Source organism: Drosophila mojavensis, unplaced genomic scaffold, assembly GCF_018153725.1.
Source record: "Drosophila mojavensis isolate 15081-1352.22 unplaced genomic scaffold, ASM1815372v1 contig_74, whole genome shotgun sequence".
In the NCBI taxonomy this organism is placed as follows: Eukaryota; Metazoa; Arthropoda; class Insecta; order Diptera; family Drosophilidae; genus Drosophila; species Drosophila mojavensis.
In genome coordinates this window covers 3,023,205-3,045,396 of record NW_025318899.1, presented here as the reverse complement: position 1 = coordinate 3,045,396, position 22,192 = coordinate 3,023,205, and the positions used below count along the sequence as shown (strand labels likewise).

Genomic DNA, 22,192 nt, shown 5'->3' with positions numbered 1-22,192 from the left:
ACTACATTTATTTGTATTTTTTAATTTTAATATATAATTAAACAAATTTGTATTTTTAAATTTTAATATATAAATAATAATAACTTAATTTTAAAAAAAAATTTTTTTCTTTTCTCTCAAAAAAAAAAAAAAAAAAAAAAAAAAAATTAAATAAAAAAAAAAAAGTAAGAAAGCTCTAGTCGAGACTGCTCGACTACGAGATCCCCTGAACCCTTGGAGCAATAGATATTTCAATACTTTTTCGCGACTTTCAGCTTACACAAGAAACACGCACACACACACACACGCACGTACGCAAACACAGGCATACATACACACACACGCATACAGACACACATACACACACACACGCATACATACACAAACGCATACACACACACACACATACACACACACATACACAAACACATACACACACAAGCAACCATGCATAAACACGCATGGGCTGCAGTGTGCGCTTACTATGAGAACTTAATTGTTTAATAACTTTTTTTATGGACGTACGATCTTCATGAAACTTTTAGATTATGATTATAACATGAATATGCATGTAATTGCCAAAGCACAAGTCTCTAGTATTTGAAATACGCTTTTTACAAAAGTGAGGGTGAGGGGGGTGAATTTAGAGGTGGGGGGGTAAATTTTAACAAAAACCGAAATTGTATAAATTGCATATAAGCATACATTAAAAATTTGGAGACTCTAGCAATAAAGGTGTAGAAGATATAATTTTATAACTGGGTTTCGATAAGGGTTTTTATCGATAAAAAAATATCGAGATGAGTTATCGATTTTTAATGATAAACTTGATATGCGCGCTGTAATTACGGACATTTTAAAAAAAATTTGAAGTCTCTAGCTCTTATATCTTCTGAAATCGACGCGTTCATACATACGGACAGACGGACAGACGGACAGACGGACAGACGGACAGACAGACGGACAGGGCCAAATCAACTCAGCTCGTCACCCTGATCAAGAATATATATACTTTGTGGGGTCTGCCACGCCTCCTTCTCCCTGTTACATACATTTCAACAAAACCATTATACCCTGATTTCCCATTGAAAATGGGTTCAGGGTATAAAAATAAATAAATAAAAATAAAAATAAACAAGTAAGAAGACTCTAGTCGAGACTGCTCGACTAGGAGATACCCTGAACCCTCTAATCTGATATTCTAATCAGTCTGCACTTCTCTTCGACACACATACATACACATACACGTATTAGAATGCGCTCTGCTAACTGCGCTTGGGCTGCGCTGTAGTGTAGGTAACATTATAAGAATTTATTTGTTGAATAATTTAATTTCTATATGTACAATCTTAATGAAAGGTTCAGGGCGTAATTATATGGTGAAAATGTATGTACATTCCAAAGCTCATGTCTCTAGTACTTGAAATACGCAATTTACAAAGGTGAGGGTGAGGGGGTGGATATAGGGGTGGGGGGTAAATTACAACAAAAATCGAAATTATATAAAATACATATAAGTCTACATTTAAAATTTTCAAGCTCTAGCTCTAAAGGTGTAGGAGATATAATTAAATAACTAGCTTTCGATAAGGTTTTTGATCGATAATAAAATATCGGGAGTAGTTATCGATATATAAAGAAAAACTTGATATGCGCGTGATATACACGGACCTAGGAAAAAAATTTCAAGTCTCTAGCTCTTATATCTTCTGAAATCGACGCGTTCATACATACGGACGGACAGACAGACGGACAGGGCCAAATCGACTTAGCTCGTCGCCCTGATCAAGAATATATATACTTTGTGGGGTCTGCCACGCCTCCTTCTGCCTGTTACATACTTTTAACAAAACCATTATACCCTGATTTCCCATTTTCAATGGGTTCAGGGTATAAAAAGCCTATACAAAGTACAGGATATAATTTCAATAGTAACACCAACCCGATGGGGGTATTTTATTTGCCAGTCCGGCCGGCTATGCCCACGTCTCACAGCCAAATATGGTCAGTGATACTATTGAAGCTATGAAAACTACGACTACGAGATCCCCTGAACCCTTGGAGTAATAGCTACTTCAATAATTTTTCGCGTCTTTCAGCTTACACAAGAAACACGCACACACACACACACACACGCACGCATGCACGCACACACAGGCATACATACACATACACACACATACATAAACACATACACACACACACACACACACATACACAAACAATTACATACATATACACACACAAGCATAAACACGCATGGGCGGCAGTGAGCGCTTACTATGAGAACTTAATTGCTTAATAACTTTTTTGTGGACGTACGATCTTCATGAAACTTTCAGATAATGATTATGACATGGATATGCATGTAATTGCCAAAGCACAAGTCTCTAGTATTTGAAATACGCTTTTTACAAAAGTGAGGGTGAGGGGGTGAATTTAAGGGTGGGGGGTAAATTTTAACAAAAACCGAAATTGTATAAATTGCATATAGGCATATATTAAAAATTTGGAGACTCTAGCAATAAAGGTGTAGAAGATATAATTTTACAACTGGTTTTCGATAAGGTTTTTTATCGATAAAAAAAGATCGGGATGAGTTATCGATTTTTAATGATAAACTTGATATGCGCGCTGTAATTACGAACATTTTAAAAAAAATTTGAAGTCTCTAGCTCTTATATCTTCTGAAATCGACGCGTTCATACATACGGACAGACGGACAGACGGACGGACGGACAGACGGACAGACAGACGGACAGGGCCAAATCAACTCAGCTCGTCGCCCTGATCAAGAATATATATACTTTGTGGGGTCTGCCACGCCTCCTTCTGCCTGTTACATACATTTCAACAAAACCATTATACCCTGATTTCCCATTGAAAATGGGTTCAGGGTATAATAAAATTTAACTTTCATTTTGTTCATTTATCATATTTTAATTATCATTTTTAATACTCTGAACCCATTGAAAATGGGAAATCAGGGTATAATATGTTTTATTTTTTTTTTCTACATTTTCTCATATCTCTAGTTTTTTTTCCCAAACTGCTTGAGCGCCCCTCGCTTGTCTCAAGTGCAGCTCAGATGTTAAATGGCTGCCATCAAGCCAAAAGTTGAAGCCGTTCTCCAGATAAGTTTTATTAAATAACTGCTTGTCAAAGCAAGGCAGCACACACACACACGCACACATATACACACGCATACACACACATGAACACACACACTCATGAGGATACACATTGCCTTGAGTTGCGAAAAAGCGAAATTTGTTTTTAGCAGCACAAAAAAAAATAAAAAACTATCAAAAGCTTTCGCTATTCCATGCATGTGTAAGTGTGTGCGTGCGTGTGTGTCTGTGAGCAGCTGCAATTTGTATGTTAACGCCTGTGAATTAGCCACCCACCTAGCAGCAGTCGAGGCGAGGCGAGGCCAGCGGCTAGATTAGCAAAAAGCTGAAATGAGTTTTGCAACTGAAAGAACAGAGTGGAAAAAGAGAAAGAGAAAGAAAATGGAAAATAAAAACAATTTCAATGAACTCCAAAATTAATTAAGCCAGGCAAAGGACAGTGGGTGTGTGGGTGCGTATGCATGTGAGTGTGTGTGTGTGTGTGTGTCTATATCAGTTATTTTGCATAGCTGGAAGCGGAGCTGTGAAAGGCAGCAAGTAAAATTGCACTTGAGCTAAAGCGCAGCTGACGTCCCTGCCAGCAGCGCAGTGAGCGTCGCAGCCAGCGCAGACTGTGCAATCAGCGGCGCAACAACACAATTGTCGATTTGAGCCACAAGCTCCTGGCAAGCGGCTTGAATGGCCAACACTCACTCCAGCTGAGCCAGCTGGCATTGTATTCAGGTGTAGCCCAGCAAGCCACCCACTCATACACACACACACACACACATAGACACATACACAGACAGACGCATGCACACCCACGCCCACTTGAATTTCTCCAAGTTGGATTTGTGGGTGTAGTCGCAATGTGGGCGAGCGACGAAACGGTAATATCCTTGTGTTTGGTGGAAGGAAAAAGGAAGTGGATAATACATCCGTCCTTGTTGCTTCGTGTCACCCACTAAAAAGGCAACGCCACTTCTCAGTGGAGCCGACGCCGTCGCAGCAGCAGCAGCAGAGGGACAACGCCACAGAGCGAGGCAGCACTATCATAGTGGAGCCTCAGAGAGCAAGCGAGAGAGAGAGAGAGAGAGAGACAGAGTGAGAGAGAGCGCGCGTGGGCTGACTGCAGCGTAGCTGATTTCAAGTGGAAACGGTAAACTCCTACCAAAAAGAGAGAGGGATAGTGAACGTGAAAGAGAGGGGGAGAGAGGGGGGAGGGCGGTAGTAGATGATCGATAGTAGAAGTTTCTAATATAACTTAAAAGTATAAATGTTTGCCTTCAAAAAAAAAAAACATTTGCAAAAGCTTTCACTTAAGCGTGTGCATATGTGTGAGTGTGAGAGAGAGCGAGAGTGAGTGAGTGAGTGTGTGCATGTGTTAGTGAGAGCTAGGCCACACCTTGTCTCAACGCTGATTGGTGCTTGAGCGGAAAAGGGGTGGCTGCCTTTTGGTGTGGATTATAGCCTAAGTATATCCTGGCGAGCATAAAGGACAACAGCAGCGACGCTCACGTCAAACAGAGTCAGCAACACACACGCACACGCACACGCACAGCAGCAGGCCAGACAGATAGATACACAAAAGCTGCAGCAGTGGCAGTAGCAGCAACCACCCACCACCCAACCACCCCCACAATGCGACTGGCCGAGCCTGCGCCTTTCGTTCGAGGGGGTTGTTCGACTCGCTGCTGCCTGGCTGGCTGGCTGGCTGGCTGCGTGGCTTGCAGGCTGGCTGGCTGGCAGTGCCAGGATATGCCAGGATATGCGCGATTTGACGACGGAATGGAATCAATTGTTACGCTGCCGTGCCACAGATCGGACGCACAGTTTTCAGCAGTCAAACACATCTGAAAGTGATTTACGCTGCGTATACGCGATATCTATAAGCGTATATGTGTATATATGTGCATAAAGCTGAAGACAAACACCGTGATTGACACACATACATACATACATATACATATATAGCTATATAAAGCAGTGTCCAAAGTGCATTTTGGGTTTAGCTTCGGCCCCGGAAGTGAAGGTGTCCGGTAACGGTAACCGGTTCCGATCGTCACTTTTCCCTTTCCCGTTCCCGTTCCCGTTCCGTTTTCCGGAGCGCGCGCGCGTTTTGACTTTTTTTAAATAAATTAAATTGGCAATTGGACAACAAACACTTGACTAGACAGGCCAGTGTGTGCGTGCGTGTGTGAGTGCGTGTGTGTGTGAGTTTGTTTATTTGAGTGTGCGTGTGTATTTCGGCACTCATTTGTGATAGTTGAGGAAGAAGCTAAGGAGCAGCTGCACCGCCGGCAATCGGCGTCGCTGCCATCCACAATGCTGGACATTAAATCATCCGCCGATTATTTGTCGAGATCCACAGGCAGCTTCAGCAATTTCTCAATGCTCTTCGCAGGTGAGTGGGCGATGTGTGAATCCAGCCGGCCAACGGTGATGGGCAATCCCACATGGAATCCAAGTAAATAAATAATAAATATCTAGTCATAGTTATCTAACGAGTTTAGCATTTACATAGTTGAATTTTCACATTATATTCATAGCTTTTCCATTTCCCTTACCTCTTTCTAACCGTTGGCAATTTCTCTTCTGTTGCAGATTCCTCGTACAAATCGTCGTGGGGCTCCCACAGCTCCACACAATCACAAGGTGAGCTACGATAATATAAATAAAATATCATAATTAAGCACTGGCATATATATAATAACTAAAAATAATCAAATTCAAGTATTGCAAAGCGAATCTGAAGTTGTGAGTTAGCAAAGTACATACTAAAATATTTTTAATAAAAGTTAAAGTGTTTTTAGCTTAAAAAATAAGTCTTAAGTCTGAACAGTTTTCTTTGTACTCTTATGTATCCAAAGGATATATAAATTTTTTGTTTTTCCATTTAATGATTTCCTTATCTTAAACTTATTAGATCATATTAATATTCCTGTGTGTAATATATCTTCAGGGTCTGTTCAAAAAGTATGTGGAATTTGTGTTTACTTCAATAATGATTTATTTATCCATGTGCATCAATCGGGTCTTGAGAGTACTAAAAGCAACCTTAGTTGATCAACTTCCTAACCTACTTTACTCCTCATAAGAAGACAAAAGTATATTATAACACTTAAATTTTAAATTTTACACCGTCCTGAATTTAGTATGATCATCTCAGCTGTTCCTTCAATGCCGTCTTTTATATCGGCAATCTTAGAGAAGCGTTGTCATGTCACGAGCCAAAATGGGAAAAGTTATGGGCATATGATTCAGTTTCAGTAAATTGAATTAGGCTGAAAGATAATAATAATATAATAATACTGAGTTAAGTTAATCGGCTAACAAATTTCCATTTAATTTATATTGTCTATCATTCCATAGAATACGTAATACGTAATACCATATGTCTCGATAGATTTTGAGTATTATTTGGTGAATATAAGTGGTACATTGATAAGAGCTGGATGATGGTGATGTTTTATTTATACTCATATAAACTTTTATTTTAATATTGATTATCCTTAGTCTAAATAACTCTATGGCTTGTCGTTAAGTATTCCTATATCCTTAATCCGTAAACTTTGCTACTTGCTAAAGTTTGCGCTCCAATGAAGTAGAGATCTGCTTAAAAACTTCGATACTTGTTGGCAGTCAAAATGGCATCAAATTATTGGCCACAAATCAACCGAGGAGCACTTGAAGAGCCAATAAATAAATACATGGCTACACACTGATGCTGATTAGCATGCAAAGCAGCCAGCGCGCGCACACACACACACACACACACATGAAGGGAACTCAGTGAACCGTGCAAAATGCTATTCAGTCTATTGAATGGAAATATGAATAAAAAAGGTGGGAACAAATTGAAAAGGTGTTGCCTACACGTGTTCTTGTCTATCAGCAAGTCAGTCGGGGCAGTCAAAGGGCTGTGCGGCTGTTAAATGAAGCGTGCAAGCAGAAAGAGAGACAGATGGAGGGAGGGAGCGGGAGAGACAGAGGAGGAGGGCGTGTGTGTGTGAGCAGAGTCTGCTCATTAGTGATAGCGCTTAATTAAAATTACATGTATTATAAAAGGAGACGATATTCCATCAAGCCTCGAGCTAAAATCTTGGCGACAAACTGTAAAAGTGTTTAATACAAAATTTCAGCTTCGCTGCGCGTGTCCCAGGCTAAGCTAACCAGCCACCCAACCACCCAACCACTGAGCCACCGCCGCTGCCTCCCACACTCAAATGCAATCGGGCATCTTTTGTGCTCTTCGCAGTTGAGTGGCTACGCAAAAGCGTAAACCCAAAAATGTCATACAGAAAAGTTGTGCCCGCTCTCGCTCTCTCTCTCACACACACTCTTTGCTTTGTTGTACTTTTTTATATATATATTCTTTTGCACAATGAGTGACAACGAAAACAACAGCGGGCGGTGCATAACCACTGAGCCATGCCCGTAGCAAGAGTCCTTTGCCCCCCGCCTGTGTCCTTTGCCTGCGGCTTTAATTTGTATGGAGCGTGAAGTTTGCCGCAACTTTCAACGCTTTTTGACACACCTCTCCCGCTCTCGCACTCTCTCTCTCTCTCTCTCCATCCATCTGCCGCTCTGGTCGAGATCTCATCGTATTTTAAATTGAATTGCCAGCGGCATTGTTTTGCCTTCTATACAATCATATTCCATTAAAATGAAAGAGCCCGACGCCTGCCGCATTGCTCATATCACAGTCGCTCTCTCACTCTCTCTCTCTTTCTCACCCTGTCGCTCTTGCAGCTTCCCTCTCCTGTGTAGCCTTTGGCTCTGATTTGCTTTGATGACAGAACTATGATAATGTTTGTGTGCTGCGGTTGAGTTGATGCCTTTGATTGTGCGAAATGACAAGTGTTGTGGGCATCACAATATTAACTGACAACTGGTTGACTTTACGCCTGGCTGCCTAGCCTGGGGCAGTCTAATGCGATTTACTACAGCACAGACAGACACACAGCCAGACATTAATAGCCCGACTGATCGCATTGCTTAACAAGTAGATTTACATTTTCATCAGAGAGTCCAATGCGAATGCTGGCATTGATAGCAGTATAAATATACCAATGCTGATAATAATACTGATACTGAACCAAATAATTATAGCAATACTAATACTAATGTAATATTTTTTACAATCACTAAGACAAATAATGATAGCATTACTAATACTATTATAATATTTTTATACAAAAACACCTACTAATACATATATGTACTAATAGCAATACTAATACCAATGCTGATAATACTAATACAAATGCAAACATCATCACATACGCTAAGAGTTTACCTCTATCTATAATTATAGCAATACTAATACTAATATAATATTTTTTACAACCACTAAGACAAATAATGATAGCATTACTAATACTATATTATATTTTTATCAAAAAACAACTACTAATACATATATGTATTAATAGCAATACTAATAATAATGCTGATAATACTAATACAAACTGCGAACATTCACACGTACGCCAGGAGTTTACCTCTATCTCCCTAAGAATCGCTTATAATTTAGAAAGTCATGCATAGATAAGATCTACCTCTATTAAATGCATTCAGTTATAACTTTATTCAGTACTCTATATTCAACATTTTATTTGTATGCTAATGTATATGCCTCTCTTTCTCACTCAGAGCTCTAATATTATTCAAATTCATTTGTAATATTTTCAGGCTACAGCTCGAATGCCTTGAGCATTAAACATGATCCGCACTCACAACTACGGCAACCTGGTGAGTAAATCAAATAAATTATGTATATATATATGTGTGTGTGTGTAGTGTTATATTTTTATGCAAAACAAAGCAAAGGTTTGAGTCGCTGCGGCATTAAAGGCATATTAAGAGTAGGTGCTTGAGCTCACGTGCCGCATTGTTTAGCCCAAATTCAAATATAAACAGTGCCTGTTGGCTGTTTACCAACACTAATAAAGTTTCGCAATTGAAATTGTGCGCACGCTGCCAAAGCCACTTGAAATTCGGGCACTCGATGTTGTTGGTTTTTTTTTTTTATTTTCAATACTGCTCTTCCAAATGTATTGAAACACATACCTCCACTCAATGCCGTCCACTCCAGCGTCCCTTTACACTTACCCCTACTCTCAGCGAGAGCGCGCGCCGCTGCTTTAAAGTGTAGTCCAAAAAAAAAAGACCCTCAGAAAATACTGTCGCAAATCAAAACCTTAAATACGCCACTCGAAATGGAAATGGAAACAAAAGTATTCGCAGTCGTAGCCTCAGTCGCAGTCGCAGCCGCAGTTGAAGCGTAATGGAAACAATTCAAATGCCATAAAGGATTCTCAATTAGAGCGCAGCCCCAGACGCACTCCAACGAGGCTGCCGAGAACTTGGCTTGCTTTTCAGCTCTTCTGGTTCTCTGGTTCTCTGTTTCTATTTCTGTTCATTTTTTTTTTTTTATTATTATTATATTTTTTGCTCGCTGCTGTCAAATTTGACGGCCGTGCCTGAAAAGGACGCGTGCCAGCGCGACTTACTGCCGACGGTCCTGTTTATGCGCATTAAATTGTGCACAGAGAACAAAAGACGCCAGCAAACAATGCACAGGAACATATACATGTTGTGTGTGTGTGTGTATGTGTGTAAATGTATCCATGTATGTGCGCTTATGATGCGAATTATGCGGGATTATGCTGTAGCTGCATCGAAGATGTTCGCTAACCTTTGGCTCTCTTGGCTTCTAAGCCAGCGCTTGAAAGTATGCAACGTTTTTTCTCTCTCGCTTTGCTCTTAGCCAGGAAACGCGCGCCGGATAATAAGTGAAATGGATATGCCATATATATATCTGTGTATATGTAAGCACACACACACACATACACATTTATGCAGTTTTGGTAATGCATTTCATTTCATCAGCGGAAACGCAACTTGCCCACGTACACAATTCTTTTTCCTTCTGTATTTTTATGCATAATGTATTCCGTTTTGCCAGGTCCTTCATTAGAGGTCCTTCATTTGCATAAAACACACACACACACACACACTTATTTAAGCGTAAAGTAAAAAACTAATGTCTTGCCACCCTCTTTTGCAGATCCATATCAAATGTTCGGACCCACCAGCAGCCGACTCGCCAGCTCAGGTGAGTTTGAATAATCACAAAAGCATAAAGATACAGGTGCTTAGATTAAGTTGAATAACGTATAAAACTTTAAAGGAACCCCCCAATCTCTCTCTCTCTCTCACCCTCTGTTTCTCTGGCTGCCACTGTCTCGCTGTCTGCATTATCATATCAATTTCTGGCCGAGATTCGGCGCACCCTAACAAATTAACCCGTTGCATGCCACGCCATGCAAAGCAAAAAGTCGAAAAGCGCTCAACCCTGCGGGCTTTTACTTGCCTTTCTAATTTATGCGAAAGGTGTTATAAACTTGTGCATTTTTTACTGTTTCATTTTCGGAATACATTTATTATTCGCATGCGTGTGTCTAAGCGCTGCAGTGGGCGTGGCCAGGCAATTATTTTTCGTTATTTGACTTGAATTGCATTTGTCTGCAGCACGCGCCCAAAGGCTGACTTTACAAAAACTATACACATATACATACATGTATATATAGTCAGTCATACATATAAAGTAGTCTCTAGCTGTAAAAGGGACTTAACAAAGGGTTAAAAAGTAGGTGTGCATCTATCACTTATGATTAATGGCTTAAATGAAACTCATAAAAAAATCAGTTAAAATCGTGAAGTGATGCATCAGGGAGATGAGTTCTCGAAAGTCATGAATAGATGATGTATATTAAAATATTGTACATAAGATATATAGAATATATATAAAAGATATCATAATAAAATATATGAGTATATTAGTTAAGATTAATATATAGTAAGTATATTAGTATATTACAATAGAATATATTTATCTACATAAAGTCTGGTAAGAGTATCATAAGCTATGATTATAATATTAGATAGATGTTAGGGTCTAATGAACGCAAAGCCTTTCGCCTTTATTATAGAGATTTGAAATATGGGCTATAGATTCATTCTCAGCCTCAGTTATCAGATTTATCTTTTAGAAGCGTAGAAATTTTTGAAGTACTATAGCAGATCACATCTAAATATTAAGCTAGACGCGAATAAAGTATATCCCCCGGAATATATATAGTATAGAATATATGGTATAGGAGAATATATACTATAGGAGAATATATAGTAGGGAAAATGGAGAAAAATGGTAATTCCCAAAGATTTACTGAATAACTGTTTCAGTAAATAAGTATTTGACTTTCACTTTATTTTTATTTTATTTATTTATTTATTTTTTTTTTCAATTTTATTTTATAAATTATTCCTACAGTAGTAAATAAATTATTCCTAAGACTAAGTAAGCGAAAGTAAGGTATTCTCAATATATCTCTAAATTTAATGAACATTGATTCTTTAAATAAACTTAAATAAGTCAGAAATCAATTTTAATAATTTAATCCTTTAATTTTTAAATGTCAGTTAATCAATTACTTAAGCTACAACTTGCTTGTCTCCAAAGCTATCGTAACTTTCGCTTTAGTACAGTTTTATAAAGTTTTACCATGTTATTACACACTTTTATGTATTACTCAGAAGTTTTTAAAGTTTAATTGAATTTTAGCCCAGCTGCAGCTGAAAGTTTGAAACAAAATCAATAATTTTTATTGATCCTGCGGCTGTGTGAGCTTTGCCGCCATTGCTGACCGCTACGCTGTGTGTGTGTGTCTGTGTGGGTGTGTGTCTGTGTGCTGGTGTGTGGCTTGGCACCCTTCTAAATAATCGCCCCCAATATGCCCTCACGCCGCCTTACCACGCCCCTGCCCCCGCCCCAACCAGGCGGCGCACAAACATGGCGTTTGAACGGAATTAGCATAAAAACTCAGACGCCCAACATTTTCCGGCGCGACATTTACACGCGCCGAACGCCATTGCTCCCCATTTATAGCTGCCTCTCTTTTGCACTTGGCATATCTTCCTCTCTCTCTCTCTCTAGCTCGGTCTCCAGCTGTCTCTTTCTCGCGCAGTCTGCGTGCTGCATTTGTTGTTTAGGCTTAGACCGTTGCCAAGTTGACTTCAACTTCAAGTTAATCGCAAAAGCTCACTGAGAAAAACACATACACATCACCGCAACACACACATAGATACACACACACACACACATGTGTGTGCGCTTTCGCTTTTTGGGTGGCAAAAATGCTGTTTTTGATTAATTATGGCTTCCTTTGGACACGGAACCGCTTTGTTAGCCAAGTCCGGTCTCAACTGCCGAGCTCGCGCTGCGCTCTCCTGCCTCGCGTCTCATTTGCATGGCAGACACAGCTGCAGCCTGTGCATGCAACCAAAACATACTAAACAAAAAAAAGAACAACACTAAACCCTAAAACTAGCTCTAGTCCTGACATAATTGCCAGCCACAGCACAAAAACTTGTTTGTAATTAAAAAAAAAAAGGCAAGGAAAAAAAAAAATGTTGGGAGCTGCAGCCTCTGTCGGCATATCAAAGCAACATTTCCACTGCTCCTGCAGCTAATTACTTTGCCTTTCCGACTTGGTCGTCTTCTTCTTCTTCTTTTTCTATTCGTTAAGCACATATATAAAATTAACATTTCTTAGAGGCGACGGCGTCAACGCCTTTGTGACCAAATTGCCCTCAAATTGGCCAGCAGAGGCCAAATTAGGGCGTGTCCGACTTGAAGATACCTGCTAGCCTGTGCAGTGATAAAGGATGAACTTGAAGACAAATATGTCAAGAAAATTGAATTAGATCTTGTGGAAGTGCAGACGAGGTGATGCAAAACGTATTTCCATTCAATTTCATTTAAGAAAATAAAAAAGTTGCACAAGAGAGAAAAGAGAATCAAATTGTTAACTTTAGTCTTAAATCATAGGGGAATATTAATCTATTTATATTTTATGCATGCAAATATGAGCTATACATATAATGAAACATGTGAATTATATCTTTAAAAATATTTGGCATTTGAAATATTTTTGATACAAAGTTAAATAAAGACAAAGCAAATTTTGCATATATAAAATATACTTATCCGACCTTACATTTTTTTTGGCCGTCATTAGGTGTGCCCACTGTAAAGCGTTGGCTCATTGTCTTTGACTTTTAATAGCATGTCAATTGCTGGGCACGCCTACATAGCTGGTTGAGCTATCACTCATTCATGTCATCAAGAACATCATTATCATCATCATCATTGTCGTGCTGGCACTTAACACATTCTCTTGACCATGATTTGCAATTAACGCAATATTCATGACGTTTCTCACACATGAACAAACTGAATTCAGAATTCAGAATTCAGACCTCAGAGCTCGTGTCTCAGCCACCACCCGAAGGACGAAATTCAACTCAACTTTAGCTTCCCAGGGCTGTCAGGGGTTTCAACCCCCAGCAAGCAGGCTTTGTGTGTGTGTGAGTCCTTTTTTTACGCAAGAAAGATAGAGTGAGTCAAAGAGGGAAAGAAACAGAGACACAGAGAGAGAGAGAGAGAGCGAGAGTTTGTTCTGGGGCTGGGCCTAATTGCCAAATGATTAAGCGATTTATGATGTCTGCGTTGAATGCGTGTCAAATCCTTTGCACAATACGAAAATCATAATTTCGTAAATGTTTTAGCACGCACAACAAAAGAAAAATCAAAGTGTGCTCATACATATATAAAATGAGAGGGAGAGAGAGAGAGAGAGAGAAGGAGATTATGTAACGACCGCGACGACATTTGGTTTCCGATTTGAGCTGCTAAAATATCAAAGGTCAACTGAAGATGTGCTGAAGCTATGGCTGAGTAGCTTAAACAAAAATTATACATATATAATATTTCATGACAATATTTAGCTGTCCTTGGTATATTTTTATGATAGCTCCCAGTTGAACATGAGGTCATGAGCTAGTGCTTGATTGTGTGAAATATTCCTCTTAGCTATATGAAACATTAAAGGTTGTATATATGCCACCTGGTATAATTCACCTTGCAGGTGAAATTAACCTTAAATTATTAGCCTACTTTACCTAAACATTGACTTACATTAAACTTACAAGAAATATCTCCATTTCACTAACATAATTATGCGCTCTAGAATTTATTGTTATCTGATACTAGATATCATATAGTAATTTACATATATACAGAAGCCTCTTTCGCTCATATACATATTCAATTGAATGCCAAATATCATTTAGTACATATTTTATCTGTCTTACACTTGCACTTACATGCCATGCCATTTCCTTCGGCCCTTCTTGACTTGATCGTAAATCCCAAAATACAAAATTTTGTTGCTCTGTGGCATTTCATAAATTGGGAGCTGCAGAGTGCAGATGCCCCTCGGCGAGCTGGTCAAGTGGTTGTCGGGAGTTGAGCAGCGTGTCGGAAATACTTTATGGCACTTTTGCATGCCACAAAATGCTTAGCTTTCGGGTCAGTCAATGTTACATAATTCTATGGCAGCCAGCCTGCCAGCCTGCCAGCGGGGCCAAAGGATATGCTCTTTTGACGGACATTTAGGCAGCCAAAATACTGGCATTAAATAGCTTTATATTTCTATTACATATAGCGTGTATATATTCCTTATGTATATGTAATATTTTCTGTTGCAGGCTCGGGACAGATACAATTATGGCAGTTCCTGCTCGAGCTGCTGTCGGACAGCAACAATGCCAGCTGCATCACCTGGGAGGGCACCAATGGCGAGTTCAAGCTAACCGATCCCGACGAAGTGGCCCGCCGCTGGGGCGAGCGCAAATCGAAGCCCAACATGAACTACGACAAGCTGAGTCGCGCCTTGAGGTAAGTCTCACACAATTGCTCCATAGAACAGGGGTTGCTTTTTTTCTCTTTGTATCTATTTATATTGTTTTGTGCGCTCAAGTGCTGCTAATTAGTCCAAGAGTACTCTGCCCAGCAAAATGTGGGCATGTGTCCAATTTGTGAGCAAAATCTGAGTCTCATCATTGTCGATTGATTCGATTCGAGGCTGATTAGCTGCTTTGATAGCAATTGGCCCACTAAATGCGCAGAAAATAGCAAAAAAAAAAAAAAAAGTGAAGGAGGCGGCTTATGAAGCAGATAGAGCTGACAAGAAGTGGAGGGCGTAGCTGACTGCCTGATGCTCGCTTGTGCAGCACAATTGATAACAATGAGCGATGCTGTAGAGTAGCTTAAAAACTAGCTATAAAATTCCTAGGTGATATGTTTATAAGATAAGCTTAGATATGACTGTTGGACAAGAAAAGGCAACAGTCAGAAATGTAAATCAAATATAAAACTGTGAAAAAGTGTAGATGAAATGATGAAAAATTGAAATTTGTAGTCATTAATATATCAGTATATATAATATATATAAATATAATCTTAAAGGTCTATATAAATTATGCGATATATGACGATAAATATGGAGAAAGATAGCTAAACAGATTTTTCAAAGATTATTTGTTATGCAATCTACTGTTTGACGACTTTATAGAGCTCTTGTATGCCTTAACTAGTTAGGTCCTGAGAGTCAATAGATATATCTAATATTTTTTGCTCCCTCTAATCTATTCTGTTGCGAATCCCCCTCCTACTCGAGCTCTCATGTTTTTACGCTAAATAAATAAAGCCAATATACTTTTTAGCCAACTTCACGAGCGAGTATTCAACATAAGCCAACGTTTACCTACACAGCCAACATGTGGGCGTGTCCCGTTCGACAAATTCAATATGAACTTGTGTTTGTGCGTCGAAATGTAATCAAGAAATAAAATAGAAATAAAATCGAAAAAAATCTACTCATAAAAATATGAAATCTGGCAATCTAATTGCTGTGAATGTGATTGCTTGACCCAACCCTGCTCGAGCCACAGCCACGCCCCGGTCAAAGGCGCCGGCCAACTGTTCGGTTTCATTCCGTACTATTTGCTCAACGCATTGCCAGCAACATATGCACAACTATTTAAATATTTGCGCAACGGTCAATTTGCTAAGCACACAGGACTTAAATCGAGGAATTTTATACAGTTTATTTTTTTTTTTAGTATATGTTGGCAACCCTTTTTGGCTCCTTGAAAACTGTCAGTTGCAATCAGTTGGCCAATGAGTGCCAATGAAGGAGAAGCTGACAATTCAAGTGGAAGAATCCTGACAGCCAATTTGCAACAGACACACTCACACCCACACACACACACACGGGCACAATCAACATGTAAATAAATGTAAAAAGTGTTGGATAAGCGACAACAAAGCAAAGGAAAGCCTTTTTTTTTTTTTTTTTTTGCTCTTGTTTTGTTTGATGATGTGCGGAAGCGTCGACACGTTCAATGAAGGCCTGCCTCTTGCCTCTTGTGTCTCCATCTCGTTTTCTCTCTCTCTCTCTTTCTATCTATCTCTAACTCTGTTAATACTCATGTCTGTCTGCGCGTTATCCTTTTTTTATGCTCTTACTATAGGTACATCTGCTGATATGTTAGCTGATGGCAAACAGCTGGAAGATATATTATACATATATATACAGTAGAATCTCGATAAATCGAAAGGGCGAGGGGATCAGCTTTCTTTCGACTTACGCAAAAGTTCAAATTATCGAGAATTATTGAGAACGATTTTTTTTGCAAGGGGATAGAATTTGTTTTGATTTAACGCGATTTTCGATTTAGCGGGGTACGAATTATCGAGACTCGATTGTATATAAGATTGTATTAGACTAATTTCAGAGAGATTCTATTGAAAACGAGGCTATATTCGTTCTTCTTACTTTTATGGTTACTCAATGATACTCAATAAATAATTTGATGTATACAAATATGTATTTATATACATGCCTCTGCTAGTGCATTCACTATTCGTTCTTCTATGTGCTCTTTCTTATTTCTCTATGCTTTATTTTATATTTTATTTTTCACACATTTCAGCTCAATTGAACTCAGTTGCCGTCTCGGCTTTCATGTGGGCTAAGAAATGTGAGCATCGCAAAGTATGCAATACATATATGTCGTCATATGTGTGCGTGTGTGTGTGTGTGTGAATGAAAGTTGAGCAGCTGAGCCTGTGGATGGCAGCCGCACATAAAGACAACAAGGACAAGTGCTTTAATGCTTCATTTGGCATGTTTATTTACAGCCAGCTGCCCTTTTGTTAGCCACTTGGCCCTGCCACACCCATCAACACACACAGAGATAGAGATATGTGTAAATGGCTTTTACTTTAATCCTTTTTGCTCTGCTGTTTGTCTCGCTGATTGTGTGCTTTGTTCCGCCCGCGTCCATCAGCAGCCATTGATTGGTTCTGATTGTTTGTTCGCTGTTAAAGATAAAGAGATATACATATAGAGAGAGAGAGAGAGAGAGCGAAAGAGTGGGAGACAGAGTCAGCTGCATTGTCTTTTGTGCCAGCTTTAATTTATGCCCTTAATTGGCATAATTTATGGCCAATTGCGCAGTGAGCGAAAAAAATGACAATGAGCATTGAAATCGAAATTAATTTGAATGGTGTTTTTTATGTGTGTCGCTGCAAAAGTTCAATTCGACACGCTGAACAACGTAATAAAATGACGCGAACAGCGAAAGCAGAACAATTCAATTAATATTTCTTCTTGAAGCAATTATGCTAATTTGAATAGAATTAACAATAAAAGAGTAATATAAAACATTTGTTAAAGATTCTGTTTTTTTTTTCCATTAGAGTTGTTCATGTATTGGTATGACAATTGTCTTTAAAATAAATGTAAATTGAAATGATTATATGTATATCAAAAAATATAATTTTTATTAGTCATTTATATAGAATATATCGTAGCAATTGTATAAGTGATATTGTGAAGAAATGTAAAAGAAAGTGAATGCCAGAGAGGGATGTAAAAAAAATTGTTAGAAATTAAAAGAGAGACAGAGAAAATATAATTTAAAAAATAAAAAAAAAATAGACTTAAAAAAAAATGTTTAAAAAAGTTACCTAAAATTTATCTCTACTTTTAAATAATATATAATATATAATAAAATAAAAAATAATTAAATAAATAACATTATGGACATTGCACAAAACCAATATAATCATTTCACTTTCGTAAATGAGTATAAAAATCAGCACAGATTACAGTATACTGTTACCATATTGTTTTTAGCAGAGTAATAACATTACTCTGTTAAGTAGAGCATAATTTGTCTTATTCAAATTTAATTTGTTCTCTCTTTCTCTCTCTCTCTCTCTCTCTCTCTTAAAATGTGTAAATTAAATTCAACTGCCACTGTAGAGAATGTGATTTACCTGATTTGCTTCCAAATGTACCATGATTGTATAACTATACGTTGAGCCTTAGCACTCCCAGTCCATAATATTTATTTATTTGAGATCAGTCAGATATTTGTTTAGTTTTCGCAGTTGGCTGTAAACTTAATCACTTTTCTGGCACGGTCAGCCAAAGCAAACAACATTTCGGGTTGTTGTCGTCTGTCTTGTTTGCCCCCGAAGACAACTCCCGCGCCTCGCAGCACCACATCAGTCCCACTCCCTGCCCGCCGCTTGGCTTTCTGCCCAAGCAATTTGGCTTGGCCCCGAGCCACGGCATTTCACTGTTTGAGTTTGTGCGCCAGGCGTTTGCCATTTAATTGCAGGGCCAGAGATTGAGGGCAGCTCGACCTGTGGTTGGGCTCGCCTGTCTGTTGAGGGTGGCAGCTGCAGGGTGGGGCTGTGGCTGGGGCTGGAGCTGGGCGAGGGCGTCACTGGCAAAAGTCTCTAGCACCCAAATCGCCTTAATGTCAGCAAATTAACTTAAAACGCATAAAGCGAGCATTATTTTGTAATTATTTATACGTGGCCAGTGCTTTGTTTGGCTTTCCCACAGGCCAGCAGGGCAGCAGGGCGCAGGGCAACATTAAAGAGAGAAGTGAACCCAAGTTCCTTTCAGATTTTTGCCTTTTCACTGAATCAATTTGTTGGCTAATTGTGATTTGATGATCCCTTCTGTTGCAGATACTACTATGACAAGAATATCATGACCAAGGTGCACGGCAAGCGCTACGCGTACAAGTTCGACTTCCAGGGCCTGGCGGCTGCCACACAGCCGGCGGCCAGCGATCCCACCTACAAGTATCAGAGCGATCTGTTCATGACTCCATATCATCACAGCGCCAAGCTGAGCTCGTTTATGAGTCCGCATCACGGCATGACCTCGTCCTCAGGTGCGTGAGCAGATGCCATAGGGATTGAGTGTTATACTAACTAGTTTCTGTTTGCCTCTCTATTGCTGCAGCTTCCATCTTTCCCACGGCCGCTTCGTGGGGCAATTGGGGCAGTCCGGCTACCAATTTGTATCAGCCGCACTCGATGGGCCATGTGACCCCGTCGCATGTGGCGCCGCATCTGAGCTCCTATCCGCACTATGCATGACCATCATAATATGAGAGCAATGCCGGCGCTAGCAGCGGCAGCACAGTTAGCGTTGGCGTCGGTGTCGCCGGCGGCGCGGGCATTATGAGCGGCTTTGGCAGCACGGCAACAAATACCACCAGCAACACTACCAGCAACAATACCAGCAGCAGCAACAACAACAGCAATAGCAACAACAACAACAACAATGGCAACAGCAACAACAACGGCAGCAGCAGCAGCAGCAACAACTTGAACACAGGCCACTCGCATCTCTCGAGCAATGCGGCCGGCAGCTCTGTGCTGGAGGCTCAGAATCCAGCGCACAGCAGTCCGGGCTTCGGCCTGGGCGTGCACGGCATGAGCATGGGCGTGGGCGTGGGCGTTGGTGTGGGTGTCGGCGTGGGCGTAGGCGGTGGCAATTCGACGCTCAACTCCTTGGTCGTCGGCAATCGGCTGATGAACAGCAGCCTGCCCACGCTGCTCAAATGATGCCACCTGGAAAAGTTCGGGCTGAGCTTGGGCGCCGGCCCGCCACCGCCAGCGGCCACGCCCGCCGGCGACTCAGCACTGGACGGCAGCAGCGGCGGCCTGGCCTACGCCGGCAACTATGCCGAGCGTTCGCTCTACGACTACGTGGACGTCAAAGGCGAGCAGGCAACGTTTTTATTGTAAGTGTAACCAAAACCACCAAAAATACCAAATGAAAATCAAAGAAAAACAAACACAAATAGCGAAGAAAAACAATACTCTAGTGAAAGCAGCAGATTTTACTCTTAGGCATTAGCGAAAGAACCATTTGAAGTAGGTAGGCTGATCAGGTATGCCACCAGAGATTGCATCACTGTGGGCTTGATGCACTCTCTGCAACCCGGCTGGCACTCATGGTATGCATCAGCATCCATGGTGCTAACCATTCCCAGCAGCAGCTACAAAGTCCTGTTAATTATCATCTCTCAGCAGCTGTGCTTTGCATCTGATACTCTCCTGTGAGCTTTGCTTCCATGAAGATCCGTTTGCTTTAGTAGGTATAACAGCAGCTGAAGCTGGACTACTTCCTTGTAGTTCTTGTTTCTTCTTCTTGTTTCACAATACAATGCTCTAGACAAGACCATGCCCTTCCATGGTCATCTGCCACACCAGGGATTCGCTTTCCGCGCCACTCGCCCTTGCAGCACATGTTGTTCTTGGTGAAAATCGAGCAGTGATTTTTTATTTTAAATTATAAAAACCTATGTATGTAAATTACTATCTCCTGCTTCTTCTTTTTTTTTTTTTTTTTTTTTTTTTTAATATAGTTTTATTGCAGCTTTTGTCTTAAACTCTGTAGCGCATTTATAAGGATACCTTAACTAATGAAGTGGCTAAATGCCTTTATTACTACGAACTACGTTTACGTTTCACGCACAAAAGTGACATAAAGCAATTGTTACTGCAGCACTCGTAACTCTTTACGCAGCTTCGTCCAATTCTCAAGCAGAGTAGCGTGGGCTTTCTGCTGTAAATCCCCAAAATGCACAGCAATATCATAAGCGACCACAGAAGAAGTTTCATTTTACTTGATTTGCAACTGAATTGCTTCTGATGAGATTTGTATAGAGCTCTACGTATTAGCTATGGTAACAACTGCGATTGCAGTTTTAGAGAAGCTTGACGAACGTCTTTGCAACAGCAAATCAAGCGACGAAAAGGCGTAAAGCGTGTCAAGCAGTTCGAAGAATATTTCCAGGCAAGATCTCTATACCTTATGATCAGAAATAATCGATAATTGTAAATTCATCGACCTGTTTGAAAAAAGAAACTCAAAGTTCATTGGGATTGTAGAATAAAGAAACCGACTTTCAATGAATGAATAAATCAATTGATTTCCTTCCCATATTCCATTTCCAGACTATTGATGCTAATCCAAAAATTTTACATAGTATATAATTTTCTTGCTATTTGAAGGGCTACAGTAAAATGAAGCAGTGTTTTACTGATATAACCAATCGACACTCTATATACCACTTCTAAATAACGTACATTAAAGTTGATTAACTATTAATTTGAAGGAAGGTAGCTTCATGTGATTGGATTTTATCTAGTTCTATCCATTAGTTGCAGTATCACAGGAATCTATGTCTTGCCTTATCTTAACTAAAGCCTGTAATACATCGAATCAAGCTAGGGAAAATGCTAACTCGTCAAGCGGGACAGAATTTCAGCTTGAATGAGACTTGTTATTATGGTAGACAGAAATCTGTTGTCTATTATGTAAATGCCAACTGTAGTGCAAATCTTTCAGCTCTTTTGGCTTGAGGTATCAATCACTCAATCATTGTCATTTTCATTTATGTTAACGCTGATTGAAGTAATCGCTGGGAATTTTAAGAGTTTTTAAAGACTCTATGTGCAAGAGGCTATGTGGATTATGGTAATTATTTGGAATATATATATTCTTGATCAGCTAAAATCTGAGCTCAGTGTGTCTGTAAATATCATTCAGCTACGATAGAGTCTAATATTTTGTGTCTTGTTCAAATACATCATTATATATATGTATGTATGTGAGTGGGTGTATGTAAGAGTGCGTGTATGCGTGTATGTATTTAGTCTATTTTAGTTAGACGTTGTTTTTCCATAGGTTTAACTCTTAACTACAAAATATACATATGAGAATCAAACAAAAATAGTTTTCCAATACGAAAACAATTTCGCAAATCTTCAGAATTGTTCTAGTATAAATAATCGATTATAAGCTAGCATA

At 39.6% G+C, this 22,192-nt stretch overlaps 1 protein-coding gene across 3 annotated transcripts in view; it reads left to right on the top strand.

Moving 5' to 3' along the window:
• The window catches only part of LOC6581276 (DNA-binding protein D-ETS-3), a 35,584-nt gene extending 16,117 nt beyond the window's left edge, over positions 1–19,467 (top strand). Inside the window, exons 1-7 of one of the 3 annotated variants that reach the window (XM_032731342.2) lie at positions 4,844–5,493; positions 5,694–5,744; positions 8,784–8,843; positions 10,162–10,209; positions 14,706–14,895; positions 19,051–19,259; positions 19,331–19,467. In XM_032731342.2, coding sequence (XP_032587233.1) covers positions 5,415–5,493; positions 5,694–5,744; positions 8,784–8,843; positions 10,162–10,209; positions 14,706–14,895; positions 19,051–19,259; positions 19,331–19,467 — 774 coding nt within the window. In that variant the 5' untranslated portion in view covers positions 4,844–5,414. Of the gene's footprint in view, positions 1–4,843; positions 5,557–5,693; positions 5,745–8,783; positions 8,844–10,161; positions 10,210–14,705; positions 14,896–19,050; positions 19,260–19,330 lie in introns of those variants that run through there. The other 2 variants (XM_032731341.2, XM_032731340.2) reach the window with 2 other exon arrangements.
• Positions 19,468–22,192: the final 2,725 nt, after the last annotated feature.